This window comes from Pimephales promelas, chromosome 13, assembly GCF_988280905.1.
Source record: "Pimephales promelas chromosome 13, fPimPro1.hap1.1, whole genome shotgun sequence".
Taxonomy (NCBI): domain Eukaryota; kingdom Metazoa; phylum Chordata; class Actinopteri; order Cypriniformes; family Leuciscidae; genus Pimephales; species Pimephales promelas.
This window is the reverse complement of record NC_142781.1, coordinates 32,185,995-32,202,316: the sequence shown is the minus strand read 5'-3', so window position 1 is coordinate 32,202,316 and position 16,322 is coordinate 32,185,995. Positions and strand designations below refer to the sequence as shown.

Genomic DNA, 16,322 nt, shown 5'->3' with positions numbered 1-16,322 from the left:
CAGAGACCTTCAGACTTCAGCTATGACACCAACAAACAGCAGAGAGAACTCATCATGCAACTGGAGAACAAGAACAGGTGCACACAACTGAGTTCAATCCAGTGCTTTTGGATTTCAATCTGAGTGAGTGTGTAAATGATAATACTGTGTGTGTGTGTGTGTGATTTCAGGGAGATTTTGCAGGAGATCCAGCGTTTGCGAACGGAGCACGAACAGGCATGTCAGCCGACTCCAGAGAGAGTCCAACAGAACCCGACACTGCTGGCTGAACTCAGACAGCTAAGGTGACCGTCTATGCAAAATTGTAATATATATTTTACTGTTTAAAAAGAAAAAAAGATTTTTTTTCGTCTGTAATGATCACAACAGCTTACAGAACCAAAATATACATTAATAAATAGTAGGGCTGGGTAATAAATATTGATTTCTCGATATTAATCGATTCTCATTTTTACAAACCGATATCGATTCTTAAATCTCAAGAATCGATTAGTCATCCTGTTTCATTTGAATGAATGGGACATTGTATCACAGCTGCGCGCATCCAACAAATCGCAATAATCTTTGTCCTTTGTTCCTATTGATATGAAACAAAGTCTCAATTTTTCAAATTACGTCCATTTTCTTTAGAAATTCAAAAACATAAATAACGTTTTCGATACATCAATGTCATGTATCGTCATATTTACCTCAGAAAATCCACATAAACTCGTTAGTCAGCTAGAAAAAATAACTCTAGAGAGGAACATTTTGCTAAATACACCATATTACATATGCATTATAATCTTAATGTTCTTCAATATTGAATGCATATTTGAATAAATCTGGCAAGTTTTTATGACAGCCACCATTTAAATGTTTGTATTTCATATAATCTTCTTATTATAAAAATAAATAAAAGAGTCATTTAAGTGTTTATATAGCTACAAAACAGTTCATTATTACCTTCATATTAGGCTAATGAAGCCTAGTAGGCTCGACTAGACTCCCACAGTTTACAGCATTAGTTAAGAGATTAGATTTCCTTGAGAAAATTTGCCATTTATTGTAACTGATATCCAAAATAATCAATATTGGATCGAATCGGAATCGAAATCGAATCGAATTGCAAGCTTGTGAATCGAAATCGAATCGAATTGTTAAATTTGTGTCAATACCAAGCCCTAATAAATAGTATTGTAACACGTAAGATTTCATTTGTTAACATTAGATAAACACATTGGTTAACACACTAACAATGAACAATAGGGGTAATCGCCGCTGACGCATGATCAAAACAAACCAAAGTTTTTTATCGATTAAAAGGAAGCGGATAAAGTCTGGTCCGCTTGTTTGATGCACCAGTGTTCACACTTATTCAAATAACCTCACTAACAGAGCAATCACACCAGAGTTCGATTTAATCTAAACAAAAATGCCAAGACTAAATGTATCATTTTCTTTTTTGGTCCGAACCAAAATAACCAAGAGAACCGAACTACATGTGTAGTGTACAACGGCACAGTGATTAACTAGGAAACCTAAAAATGGCTCTTCATTGCAAGAAGGTTGGTGATTCCTAGTCTAAGGTCTGTCAGTGTGTTTGTGTGTGTGTTAGGCAGAGGAAGGATGAGCTGGAGCAAAGGATGTCATCTCTACAGGAGAGCCGGAGAGAGCTGATGGTGCAGCTAGAAGGACTCATGAAACTACTGAAGGTGCCGCCACACTCACATGGGAAAAAACTTGATTTTGGGGTGAACTGTAATACTTCCGCCACTAGAGGGCGTCACTCTCTTTAGCGTTCAGCATCTGACCTGCTTTCTTTTCTCACACACTTTCTTCTCTTTACAGATTAGAGTTGATAGTTGTTTTCGTCATCTTTTCTCTCTTCTGTTTCTCACTCCCTCTTTTCTTTTCCTCCGTCTCTGTTCTGTTCTCGCAGGATGAGGAGCAGAGACAAGCTGTGAGTGTGTGTTTTACTCTGCATGAGAGAGAATTTACTATGTGATTTCACAGACAAAAAAATCACAGTGCAAGAAGACACAAATAAATATGTAGATAAAAAGAGCTGTTTAGTTTTGAGTACGAAAACATGGAAGAGAATTAGCATTTTAGAGAAATTCCTGTTTTTTTTTTGTTTTTATGAATAGCAGTGTTTGATTTATGAGTGAAATAAGGTTAACGACAACATTAATCACATACTGCTCTTAAAATGTTAGTTTGCTAAATAAGCACAATGTCAAAATGTGAGTTAACACACACCTCATAATCACTTTTTTATCCGGCAACGTGTTAGAAACTTAGGCTTTTAAAAAACATAGCAACTTTTGAGGTCTGAGTCTGACCGGGTGTAGTTAATGTTGAAGTCAAGTAAAATATTAATCTTATTTGACCTAAAAATCAAAAATTGCTATTATAAAAATGCTCAGGAAATTCTGGGCTGGTCTGCAAATGGACATCACCACTGAATAGCTCTAGACTTACTGATGTATTCCCACCAAAAACTATTCACGTTTATTTGTATACATTCACAATACAAAGCAGAGTTACAGAAAATGCATGTTTCAGTGTTACAGCGTGGATGATGTCATTTTAAGGAACTAGCTTTGTTGTTTTTAAAAGGAATTTTATTAAAAACTAAAAGAAGACACCTACAGTACAAACTCAGCACTCATTAAAACAGTTTTCCAACCTTTTGATTACCATTTTTTTTGCATTGTTGCCAGGAAGTATTCTATCAAGTGTAGAATATACTTTACATTTTAATTTCAGTGCATTATACACGTTAGAGGATCCTAACGGCATCCTCTTAAATCCAAGAAGTGAAAAACTGCTTATGCTCACCATTGTTAACTAAAACGTAAACTAAAACTATTAAATATTGTTTTAGTTCAGTGAAATAAAATATGAATATTAGATTAAAAAACTAAAACTTAAAGTAAACATTTCAGTTAGTTACAAAAATATTAACTCTTAAACTGAAATAAAAACTACAGACATAGATAAAAATGCTAAAAATGTAACAAAAAAAAAGACAAAAGCACATAACAAAATTACTCAAATTAAATCCATTTATTCACTCTCATGTTGTTCCAACCCTGTATGAGTTTCTTTCTTCTGTTGAACACAAAACAAGATATTTTGAAGAATAATCAAACTGTTGATGGTAGCCATTGACTTCCATAGTAGGAAAAAAATACTATTGAGAAATATGGATAATACTATTAATCAGCTGTTTGGTTACCAACATTCTTCAAAATATCTTCTTTTGTGTTTAACAGAAGAAAAAAACTGGTTTGGGACAACAAGAGAGTGAGTAAATGATGTGATTAACTAATGTGATTTCCATCAGTGTATTAAGATTACTGTATGTATTAAATATGGGGATATGAACCTCCACTGCCCTTTTGTGTGTGTGATGTACTGTCTCTTTGTTTGCATTTATTTTCATTTACTTTTCCTCCCTTGTTTAACTCCCACTGTCTGCTGTAAGTTCTCACAAACTTTATAGACTTTACTTAGACTTTTACATGCAGTGAGTTGAGTTTTAGCACGAACAGAAACATTTAGCGGGTGTATCATGTTCAATAAGTAGTATTCATCTCTTTCTCAGGCTCAAGCTTCTGGTTCCTCCCCAAGCCACGCCTCCCCTCGTTCTATGCCAATGCCTATTCGCTCGCCTACGTCAGGCTCCGCCCCCACAGGCCACACCCCCACTCACGGGCCCCAGGACTCTTTAGCTGGAGTGGGTGGAGACGTTCAGGATGCATTTGCTCAGGGTAAATTAGTAATTTACCACTATTTTTACATTTCTTATGAGCGACAGAACTTTTAGTTAGCGACAAGAATCGGATTTGGACTGAACTGGGTAGACCCGCCCTCTTTGACGTGTTCTGATTGGTTGTTATTGTTGTGTTGTGGACGGGCAAATTACTTGAAAATATATCGGTTCTTACCTGTTGCATGCTGTAATAATTCAATGCTTTTAGGAAGCTGTTTAACCTAAACTGTGCATTGACATCAAATCAGAACTTTTTTCATCATTTTTTGTTTCTACAGGACCTCGCAGAAACCTACGAAATGATCTCCTGGTGGCGGCAGACTCCATCACAAACACCATGTCTTCACTGGTCAAAGAGCTCAACTCAGGTTTGAGAGCGTCCTTGCAGATAATTCTCATCTGTCGTGTTTAGTGGTTCAACGGATCACAAAATTTGGAAGGAGATAAATTTAATATCTGAAATGTATGACTTCCTGTGGCTGTGCGAGTACCGATCTGACTTAAAATTTCTATAAATATTTATATATAAATAACAGAATTTATATATAAATAACACATTTTTCTTTAATATATACATGTATGTGTGTGTGTATTTATATATAAAAAATAATTATACACACTTCACACACATATATTATGTAAACAGACTTTTATTTTGGATGTGAATCGTGATTAGTCGTTTCACAGCCTTAGTTTAAAGGTTTAAATTTGCAAGACAAAATGTGTAAATAATAAACTTTCAGTCTATGATGGTTAAACTTTGCAATTAATCTCTGAATCACATGCTTGCCGAACTGTTGGGACTGGTCCTACGATCCGTTAACCACTAGTTGTGTTGTATTGTGGGTAGTTTGTGTTCTCACAGCTATGACTTATGTTACCTGGAAATAGTCACACAGTCCCTTTCAATTCGATTGTAAATAATTATCTAGCAAAAACCACTGGAAAGTAATTAAAAGAAAGCTTGTTTCTTTTGGACATGGTATTATAATGGGAACATTTGAATAAGATTATATTTTATATTTATGTTTTGGTAATATTTAGGTGCTTTTGTCATTATTTTAACATAATTGAATTCGTTTAATTCGTTTTTAAAATTATATATATAATTTTTTTACTTCAATATAATAATTTTAGTACTTTAATTTAAGCTTATTTTATTTCAGTACGTTGCCAAAGGGATCTTTCTAAATTTCATTTAAGTTTTACTTTTAAAAGTGTTCATTATATTCATTATTTATTAATCCATCTATCCAGTCAGACAGACAGATGTGTGTAAATATTTACTGTATTTATTAGGGATGGGCAACGATTAATTGCGATTAATCGCATCCAAAATAAAAGTTTGTGTTTACATAATATATGTTTGTGTAGTGTGCATAATTCATTTGTATATATAAATACCCACACATGCATGTATATATTTAAGAAAAAATTTGTTATTAATATATCAAATATTTATATAAAATATTAATTGTGAATAAATATATATAAAATATATACATGCACATATTTCTTAAATATATGCATGTGTGGGTATTTATATATACAAATGAATTATACACACTACACAAACATATATTATGTAAACACAAACTTTTATTTTGGATGCGATTAATCGTTGCCCATCCCTAGTATTTATATATATATATCTATTTATTATATTCTGTTGTCCTTAGTAGAGGATGGAGGAGAGGAGGAGGAGAGACTGCAGAATGGCAAAGACAGAGGTATTTCCCTCCACATCAGAACTACATTACCCATAATGCATCTGTGCTACTGAATCCTGACATCCGTGGCCCTTTCAGTTGCTCTTGCTACATGAACATCAATGATCTCATGAGATTTATCCTCCTTGCGCGAAACAAAAGCCCATAATGTTTTACAGGACGGGGTTTGTGTGTGTCTGGCGTGTGTCTGTGCTGTCTGAGGGGGCTCGTTAGTGCTTAACTACTCGTTAGTATTAATGAGGAGGCTGTTTATGAGTGTGTGTGGGGGGGTGCTGGATGTTTTTTAACTAATTTCCTGTAGGGTCAGAGGGGTCCTATACACTGAATCTTTATGAGCAGGACCCGTACTGGGAAACACCTTCATTATAGTGCTCGTTCTTTCTCTTTCTTCATAGTATTCATTCATCTCTCCATCCAGCTCCACCGCTCTTGTTTTATTGGTCTGCTTCTGATGCCCTTTCTTTGCTAGTTTCAGACCCCATCCATTAAATTAGGCAAAAGCAATGGTTTGCTCAAAATTGTTGTAGTGCACTTAAAGCATGCCTCTGGTAAAATGTCCCAATGATTTTTGATCATATGTACACACACACACACACACACACACTTACAATATCTTGTGTCTCTAGACTACTATATAGTTAACTTGAATTGGAATGTCCCAAGCTAAATTAATAAATAATAATATATGCTGGGATATAATGCTCTCAAAAGTGATTTAGCTGTACCATCAAGTTTGGTATTAGAAAGAGAATTTAACCTTGGTATAATCAATAATCAATTGTTTACTATGGCAAAACATAGTTGCAATGTTGACTATTTAAGAAATGTGTCACATGATCCTTCAGAAATCATTCTAATATCCTGATTTTTTTATTATCAATGATGACAACAGTTGTGCCGCTTAATCTTTTTGTTGAAACGGTGAAAAAAAAATTCAGGATTCTTTGATGAATAGAACATTTATTTGAAATCGAAATCTTTTGTAACAAAAATATAAATGTCTTTACTGTCACTTTGTATTAAATTTCAAAATAAAAGTATTTATTTATTTATATATATATAAAAACTAATCTTACCCACCCCAAACTTTTGAACGGTAGTAGTTATGCATGTAATTTGCACCAAGTACAGTTAACATAAATACTTAAAGAGAAAAGTAAAGATCAAATCAGAAGCAACTACTTTTGTGGATGTGTTGTTGATGAAGCTCGCTTCAGCTATTTATTTTTAGAGACATTATTTATCATAATGAGGGACACAAAAGCCAGCTGATTTAAATGCACAATTTTTCTAGACTTTGTAAAACGTGTAGTGGGTCCGTTTAATTAAAAACACTATGTAGGTTAAACAGGGGTTGAGGGAACACGCTGATAGATTATCTTCTCAATTAGTTACTGTTCTGAGCTGAAGCCGCTTTACTAATTCCAGATAAGAGAATTAATGGATCACTAGAGACCTCCAAACCGCCTCTCTGTGAAATAACCAGTGCATCTGAATACTACAGCTCATCTGTTACAGCTCTCGCACTGGATATTTCTTTATTAACCCTATAAAGCCTACAGCATCACTTTTCTAAAGCCTCCAAATGATCAAAACGGCTGGAAACCCTGAAAAATCAGATTTATGCTTCATACAAATCAGTAAAGAAATCCTGCTATTTCAAACAAACTTTTGCTGATAATTTACTCACCCCCATGTCATCCAAGATGTCCATGTCTTTCTTTCTTCAGTCGAAAAGAAATTAAGGTTTTTGATGAAAACATTCCAGGATTTTCTCCATATAATGGACTTCATTGGGAACCAAACGGTTCAAGGTCCAAAAGACTCTTTCATTGCAGCTTCAAAGGGCTTTAAACGACACCAGACGATGAATAAGGGTCTTATCTAGGACCCTTCGAGACATGACTTCGAAAAAAGATTTGTTATGAGTTCGAACAAGAGAGTCACGAACTCTCATCACAGAACAGAGCAAGGCGAGCATTTGTGCTTATAAAACTTAAACCTTTTTATTTATTTTTGAAATGACAGATCTTTTCGCTTGATAAGACCCTTATTCATCGTCTGGTGTCATTTAAAGCCCTTTGAAGCTGCACTGAAACTGTCTTTTGGACCTTGAACCGGTTGGTTCCCAATGACGTCCATTATATAGAGAAAAATATAACTTTTCGACTGAAGAAAGAATGACTTTGACATCTTGGATGACATGGGGGTGAGTAAATTATCAGCAAAAGTTTTTTTTAAAAGTGAACTACTTCTTTAAGCGTTCAGTATTATAAGTCTTTGATTTTAAAATGACAAGTTTGTGTTTTTTCCCCTCAGGTTAAGCCAAATATGAAGCAAGCAGTGTCACGTGAGTATCACACAGTATAGGATATTGGATACTGTAATAGGTGGGCTTCTTTGTTCACTTTGAATATTTTATTTGATCTTTTTTTCAGGTGTGGCGTCACCGTGCAAACACTTCCTGCTGACATCACCACAAAGACAATGACTTTTGAACCCATGCTCAGCCAATCAGAGAGAGTTCAGGGATTTGGCTGGGATGTGGATTGCTTGAGAAGGAACATGTTTTTAACTCCTCTTTTTTGTTTTTGTGATGCAGATTTAAGGGGTTTATGTTGCAGACTGCTAGTTTGACTAGTTATTCTCATTTTTTGAATTTTGTAGCTGATTTTGTTAGTTTGTGAGTTTGAAAGCTTTTGAAAAACCGATGCACCCGAAGACTATCGAGAACGGGACAGAATGGACCGAGGTGGAAACGGAATGGAACGGAACGCAATGGAATGTGATTCATGATTGAAGGACAAGCATGATGAGTTGATGATTGGCTGGCTGAGGTATGTGGGTGTGGTTTGTGGGATGTGGGTGTGGCCATGTTGATTTCGAGGACGCAGTTGCTGCAAATGGCGTAAAAACGACGTTCTAAAGGAACTAAAGGGTCGAGCTGTACTGTAATTTATTTTTGGTTCACTTTTTTTATTTATTTTCATTAGACAAACAGCATTTCGGAAGCCTTTCAATGTACATTTGAGGAAATATTTTGGTAATTTCAAATAATCGATTTCAGATTTCCGATTCAGCGTTTATGTATATTTAAGATCAGAATGATTTAGTTTTATAGATTTTTAAACAGGTACTTTGATAAAGAGGCAGATTACTTACTGTGCTCCTTTTACTGGAGAGTTTTACCCATTATTGTTATCGTTTTTGGCCTATATATCCTGTGAACAAACATTTCTTTACCTACAAACATATGCACACACACACACGTCTGACCTGCTGTGTGTTTTTCTGGAGGTGTGTGTGTATTTGTGTGGTATGTTTGCCTCTAATAGTCGTGTGTGTTTGTGCATAGCTGGAATGTGAATCATAATGATGCCTTCATTTCGTTTTATTATTGAATACCTGCCAAAAATGACATGTTGATTTTGTGTTTTTGAAGTTTTCCATCTTATTTACTCTTATAAAAAAAAAATGCTGTTGTATTTCGCGCCAAATTCATTCATGGACCCGTTTGTTGATGGTCCTCTTCGTCGTGTGATTCTACCTGCAGTACATGGGGCTTCATGACATCACTTCCTGTGCCCTTCGGGTCAAGAGCTCCTCTGTGAAAACTGTCTGGTTTGGCCGAGATTATCATTACGGTGCCGGTAGCCGTAGTGTTTCGCTATTTCCACCGAACAACTCTTTCATATGAATTTTTAAAAAGCTAATTTTACAGAAATAGGTCTGGAATGAAGCCCTGATTCACACATGTGATGTTTTGTTGTTTTCAGAATAAATATTATTTAAAAAAAAGCTTTGACTGGAGTAGTTTATTTCTATCTGAAAATGTTCTCTCTTTAACTTTCTATTTGTTTCTTTAATTTTGTATGCTTGGTTTTCCTTCAGGTCCCATACAGGCCCAAAGCATTCTGGGTAATATGATGCTCTCAGCGATTGTGGCCCCATTTACACTTCTGTGCACTAAAACAGGTACTTTGCTGGTGATGGGACTGTGTATGTCAGAATGCCATGAGTATTTACATGAGTTTCTCAGCACTTTTAGTCCTATAAGTGTGTTTCGAGATGAGAGCTGTAAACTCCTCTCTCTGAGTACCTGTGTGACAGACAGAGAGAGAGAGAGAGAGACAGTCGAACGGTCTCTGTGCACTGCCAGCGTGAGCTGGCGTGACGTGGTGTGAATTTTAATGAGAGCAGCTTGAACAGACGTACTCTGAGGGAAATCTGTGTGTGTAACAGAGTTAGACGGTGCATGGATTCACTCAAGGACACGATCCCTCACTGTCTGTGGCTGTCTCTTATGCTGTAGTACTGTTACATTATCACATGTCCCATAAAAAAAAAAATTGTGTGTGTACATATATATATATATATATATATATATATATATATGAAGAGTTCAGATGCAAAAGCCTCTAAGTGCCATTTGAAATTTTCTTCTAGAATGATCATTTTTATCAAGCTTGTATATTTAAGTTCAGTGATGTCACTTAAATGGCAATGAAAATTACCTATTAATTGTTATTTAAGTGAAATTACTGAACTTAAATATACAAGTTTGATAAAAATCATCATTAAAGAAGAAAATTTCAAATGGCATTTAGAGGCTTTTGCATCTGAACTCTTCATATATATATATATATATATACATATACACACACACACACACAGCCTTTTGAATGGTAATCACTGTTTTAAATATACTCTCACCTAAAGGATTATTAGGAACACCTGTTTAATTTCTCATTAATGCAATTATGTAATCAACCAATCACATGGCAGTTGCTTCAATGCATTTAGGGATGTGGTCCTGGTCAAGAAAATCTCCTGAACTCCAAACTGAATGTCAGAATGGGAAAGAAAGGTGATTTAAGCCATTTTGATCGTGGCATGGTTTTATACAGAATTGTTGTCTATACAGTATTCACTGAAATTACATCAGAAGTAATTTTTCCAAGTAATCCCTTACTTTTTATTTATTTATTTTTTGATACAAATATATATATATATATATATATATATATATATATATATATATATATATATATATATAAGGAGTTTCAGGAGTATAAGGAGTTTAAGTTTCAGGAGTACATTTCCAGGACACTATTTTTATGTATTTGGCAGTTTATACCATTTTATCACTATTTTATAGCACCTACAATTCTGTATTTATATTATATTTCTTAGAATTTAATTTAGTGGAAATGTACTCCTGAAACTATGTGTGTGTGTGTGTGTGTGTGTGTGTGTGTGTGTGTGTGTGTGTGTGTGTGTGTGTGTGTGTGTGTGTGTGTGTGTGTGTGTGTATTTGGCAGTTTATACCATTTTAGCACTATTTCATAGCACCTACAATTCTGTAGCCTATTTATATTATTATTTCTTATAATTTAATTTAGTGGCAGTTTAAAGCATTTTATAGCTCTTACAATTCTGTATTTATATTATTATTTGTTGGGAATCATTTAATTGTACATGTAAGTGATAGGCTACATTTTCATAACCAACCCGTAACCCTAAACATAGCTGTTGAAATATTTAATCTGATTTGTTTCATTTTATGAGCTGCGGTCCTAAAACTTAAGCCTCCAGTATTGCAGAAATATAATATTGGGAATGGGATATATTCCCTGTAATCACCAGCATAAGGGACCTTGACTGACCCTGCGGTGTTCCCCTCATTGTGAGCCGAATGTACTGGGAAACCAGGCTGTAGTAACCAACGTAAGAAAAATACACAGACATGATTTACCAAGCTATGTCAGATGATTAAACAAATTTAAAATGATTTAAATCTCGCATTTTATCGATCTCATTAGTGTGTGTGAGGACTGTGACGTCACTGCGACCCAACGAGACGGTCTCTAGGACCCAGCGAACTCCTTCCCGCTGACGGGCCTCTGCGGCGTCTGAGAGCCCGAGACGCCGGAGACCGGAGAGGAGAAGGCCGGTGCCGGGGAGGGTCAGGACGGGGAGAGACGCGGAGGGAAGACGGGCAGTTCGCGACCACCGGGGGGTTCAGGCCCGGGGTTTCATGGCGAAACGGGTAAATCACAGACACACACACTCACCGAGATCTGTCCGACATATGAGGATGATGATGATGACGATGAAGAAGGTGGTGGTGGTGAAGATGATGATTTCAGATCTGCGCAGATGTGCGTTTTAAAATCCAGCAGCTGCTGCTTAAAAATAGCTTATCTTCTATCCGCACGCTTTAGTTCATTTGACATGTTAATTCAGTTCATTTCGCAGTTTAGGGAACTGAATGTGGGAATGACGCGAGCAGAAGTCTGTCAACCGGCGTTACATGATCATCAGCATTTAATACATTATTAATCAATAACTTTGACTTTAGCACAACTTAGACTCTTCCTTTTATGTGTGAAATGAAGTTTAAAAAGGAAGACAAAGCTGTTCTGCTTGATCTTGAGATGTTAATTATGCGAGGCCTCTTTCAGGATTATTATATTTGTGCAGATATTAGCCTTTAGTAATATTGTTTTACTCAGTGGTTTTTGATGTTGTTGTATAGGCTATTTAAAAAAAAATCATAAAGCTTATATTAAGATAAATTGAAAGCTCTAACCTATCTGACCTATTAGTCGGCTATATTAAAGCTCATCATGGCTCTATCATTAATTGACAGCAATGAAAAAGCTTTTTTTGTGGTTATTCATGAAGGCCTGTTCACACCTGTGTCAGGTGTCTTGAGTTTCAGTGACTGTCTGGACTGTGAGCCAATCAGGTCTCAGTTTTGTTCACACAGTCATGCATCTTAAAAATTCAAAACCAAAAAGATTTTACAGTAAGGAGAACCTGTTAAAGTTCCTCAATAGTCTAACAGTTTCATTAAAATGGATTATACTGGTGCTTTATAACCCCTGATGCAAAGAAACGACAAGTTTGTGTGTATATAGTCTCCAAAGAATGAAATAGGCTATCATGTTTTTGATGCTGTGCTGAACCTGAAGTTTGTGGCAAAGAACGTTTAATTGTGTAAAAACATTTATGATTGTACACAGGCCTTTGATTTGTTCCACTTACTCATTGTTTAACACCAGAAACGCCCTATTGTGTGTCGGATAGATCTATGTTGAGGCTGAATTTCCTTTTCCCAATGGTTCATTGTGTGTTTAAAAATACTTAAGTTGTTTGTCATTAATTAATCAAATCTAGCAAAGGTCACAATGTAGGCCCAGTTATCAAAAAAAGATTATTTGGCTACAAAAAGAAACCAACATTTATGTGTGTTACATGTCAAATATGGGCAAAACCAACCATTGAGTACAAACATTGAATACAATTTTAACCAAGATTTGTCCATATTTCACCCAAAAATGAGTTGAAACAACCCAGCATTTTTTTCACAGTGATGTATATTTACATTTTATGATATTAACTGACTTCTGTCAGCTAATGATTTGTCAAGCATTACTATGTGGCCTAATGTTAGTTATTAATAATATTTATTTTAAAGATTTCCTCAATCTAGTGTTGACAGACAGTCTAAATATGAGTCTGTTGAAAACACTTTGTTGTGAAAGTCATCGACACAACATCAGAAAACGTCAAGCAGTCAAATAAAAGAGTGTGTAGGCTACTGATAAAGAGCGAATCCTGTTTAATTTAATAATCCCATTTTGGATTCACAATGTTGTTATGCCAGTTTTGTGTTTTCCAAATTTTAGAAGATTACAGGAAAGTAATTTCGCTCTTCATCAGTAAAAGCTCCTCATCTCACTGCTCATATATCAGATGTTTTTGAATGAGATTGTGTGTCAATATAAATGAGAGCGCGTCGACGTTTTTCCCTCAGAGCGTCACGCGCGTTTTGACGCGACGCGTCCGACTGGCAGAGATTCAAACACCCGCCATGTTACTGACTCCACATTAAACCACAAACTGGCTGCTGTTTGTCTTCTGTGGACACAAATTATATATTTTTTACCGACTGTCCGACATTTACCGACATTATAGACACACGTCTCCACTTGTGCTGTTATAAGATATGCCGCTTTTATTGACCTAACCTGACAAATATTTCATACAATCATACTCTATTTGTGTGTAAATATCATTTCCACCTCAGAAATTAATACGGTGTTTGTTGTGTTTGGTTTTGCAGGGAGAAGAAGGATTTGATGGTCTGAAGGTGGATCAGTTTCATCGCCACAAAAGTCTCTCAACATTTTAATGTCTTTTATTTCTTTTGCGTTGATTTCAAATGCATCGATCAGGCCTTTAGTGTGTTTTTGTTTCATCATGCCTCTCGACCTGGACTGTGACGCAGCGACGAATAAAACGGTAAGAGAGAAAGGCTACTTATTTCGTCACTAGTCTGATCTGTTTTTCTGTGTGTGCGTGTGTGCGTGCGTGCGTGCGCGGGGGATCCGTGCGGAAGCCTCCAGGAGGCACGGCCATAAACCGAGAAGAAAAACCAGGCAGTAAAACACAAGTCTATGCGGTATAAAAGACAACAATAGTTCGCTCCAGTTATAAACAACGAAACGCGCTCTTACTACGTTTGTTAATCCGATTTAGTTAATTATGACGGATCGTTATACTTTTGTCTAGTCATACGACAATGACATCATATGATGTTTAGTAGGCTGAACTAAACGACGCCTGGAAATATTTTTAAAGGAACGAACATGATTGTCTCTATTCATAACGGATGAGAAAATGCTTTCTCATTTCGGTGTAAAAGTTACTATTAGGCTATATCTTTTATTAGTTTATAGCCTATAAATAAATTAAATTAGGCTCACTTCCTTCCAAAATGTTATGTTGCAGCTTTTATCGCATGTAGAAGGGACAAAACGAGGATGGTCCCTTATAATCAACAAAGCGTTTGCTTATTATAACCATAGACTGTAAAAAAATTGTTTTTATGGAAGCTTTTTTCCTCCACAAAATAAAAAGGCGAGTTTAGATCTCACAATTCTGACGTTTTTTTCTTGCAATTTGCGAGTTTACATCTAATTCAGAATTGAGAGATATAAACTCGCAATTCTGAGAAGAAAAGTCATTCCGTTTTCCCTTAGAGTTGGACTTTATTACTTACAATTGCGAGTTTTTATAGCTCACAATTCGGATAATTGCGAGATAGAAATTTGCAACTGTGAGAAAAAAGTCAGAATTGCGCATTTGCAATTTTGACTTTATTTCTCGAAATTCAGAATATAACGCGCAATTGCAAGTTTATCGCGCAATTCTGTTTTCTCAGAATTGAGAGATATGAACTCGTCATTGTGAGAAATAAGGTCACAATGGCGAGAGATAAAACATTTGCAAGATATAAATCACAGATATTTTCTCAGAATTCTGAATTAGATGTGAACTTGTGAGATATTGTGAGATAAAAATTCACAATTATCTTTTAAAATGTTTAATTCTGTGGCGGAAACCAGCTTCCATACGAGTTGATGCGGTGTTAATGATGCTTGAAAGTAGTTAAAGGGTTCACCCAAAAAATGTAAATTCTGTCATCATCTGTCACCAAACCCATAAGACTTTCGCTCATCTTCATAACACATGAAAATCTTTTTATTTTAGGCTTTTATTCACATATAATCATTGATCAGCGAGCATAAACAGAAGCTCAACCGAACTTGCTTGACGCGCAAGAACAAACCTCTTTGCGGAAGATCAATCGTGATGCGTAACGTGAGAATGAACCTTGTTGGTTCTCGCACGTCAAGCGACCACGATTGAGCTTCCGTTTAGTGTTGTGTGAGTTGATGAATGTTTACGTTCTCTTTATGAACTTTTTGAAGCTACAAAGTTGTACTTGATTAACTGTCAATGGAGGGACAGAAAGCTCTCAGATTTCATTAAAAATATGTTAATTTCTGTTACGAATATGAACGAAAAAATTTTGGAACAACTTGAGGATGAGTAAATGATGACAGAATTTTCATTTTTGGGTGAACTAGCGAACCCTTTAAGTAAATTAGATGGCCAACTTTTTCCAGAGCATCACGATTGCTAATAGCTAATTAGCACTAACATACTACCTGTAGCTACACAGTCTCGCCTACTTCCATACTATATAGTAGGCGAAAAACAGTATGTGAACCCACTGCTTTCGGCGAGTTAATGAAGTGCACATCAACTGTACGCGTTATTATTCCCATAAGGCCACAGGTGTGGATTTATGAATGGCAGTGAAGCAACACAACTGACGCTGTAGGTCACGTGACAGTGACAACATGGCGAATGTAGTACGTCCAAATTTCATTCCATAAAGAATGTACTATTTTAATGCTCGCGAAAAAAAATTTCAAACCAAATGTCACCATTGCCTCAAGCTGATACCAAAATTAGCATAGTGTTTATTTACAGTTATTTTTCAGATCACACTTTGCACAATTTATATCCATTACATCTGTGCTTGCATGATTGTTTTTAGCCTAAAAGCGTCAAAAGCTGATAAGATATATTGACAAAATATGTTACTCAACTCATATATTACTACAGCCGTACCTTAAGTTGTAAGGCAAGTATGTAATTGTAGTTGGAATAATGTAATGTTATTGCTTAAACTTGAAGTTATTATAGCATTTTCTATTGTTATACCACAGAACTAACAGATCCAAAAACTAATGAAATCTCACCCCTGAGTTAGTCTATAACTGAAATGGCCCATCTTTGGAATCAGTAGGCGAAATAAGCACATAAATGATTAGGGAAACTCATTAAAATCACTGATGAACATTAACCTGGGAGCCATCAGAGATGTAACAGTCCCACTGACCTCAGGAATCTGGAGAGCACCACTGCAGTGTCATTGAGGTTACGACTGTGGGCGTGTAGGAACGCTCTTC

The 16,322-nt window shown here is 35.8% G+C and overlaps 2 protein-coding genes across 6 annotated transcripts in view; both read left to right on the top strand.

Moving 5' to 3' along the window:
* dtnba (dystrobrevin, beta a) overlaps positions 1-9,184 on the top strand; it is a 29,037-nt gene extending 19,853 nt beyond the window's left edge. Inside the window, exons 14-22 of one of the 4 annotated variants that reach the window (XM_039648028.2) lie at positions 4-77; positions 171-284; positions 1,598-1,694; positions 1,922-1,942; positions 3,593-3,758; positions 4,039-4,128; positions 5,443-5,490; positions 7,810-7,840; positions 7,929-9,184. In XM_039648028.2, the coding sequence (XP_039503962.2) occupies positions 4-77; positions 171-284; positions 1,598-1,694; positions 1,922-1,942; positions 3,593-3,758; positions 4,039-4,128; positions 5,443-5,490; positions 7,810-7,814 (615 nt within the window). In that variant the 3' untranslated portion in view covers positions 7,815-7,840; positions 7,929-9,184. Of the gene's footprint in view, positions 1-3; positions 78-170; positions 285-1,597; positions 1,695-1,921; positions 1,943-3,592; positions 3,759-4,038; positions 4,129-5,439; positions 5,491-7,809; positions 7,841-7,928 lie in introns of all 4 variants that reach the window. The other 3 variants (XM_039648027.2, XM_039648030.2, XM_039648029.2) reach the window with 3 other exon arrangements.
* Positions 9,185-11,085: 1,901 nt separating this feature from the next.
* dnmt3aa (DNA methyltransferase 3 alpha a) overlaps positions 11,086-16,322 on the top strand; it is a 43,725-nt gene continuing 38,488 nt past the window's right edge. The window contains exons 1-3 of one of the 2 annotated variants that reach the window (XM_089118896.1): positions 11,086-11,217; positions 11,313-11,539; positions 13,622-13,800. In XM_089118896.1, the coding sequence (XP_088975022.1) occupies positions 13,690-13,800 (111 nt within the window). In that variant the 5' untranslated portion in view covers positions 11,086-11,217; positions 11,313-11,539; positions 13,622-13,689. The remainder of the gene's footprint in view (positions 11,218-11,312; positions 11,540-13,621; positions 13,801-16,322) is intronic. The other variant, XM_039648122.2, reaches the window with a different exon arrangement.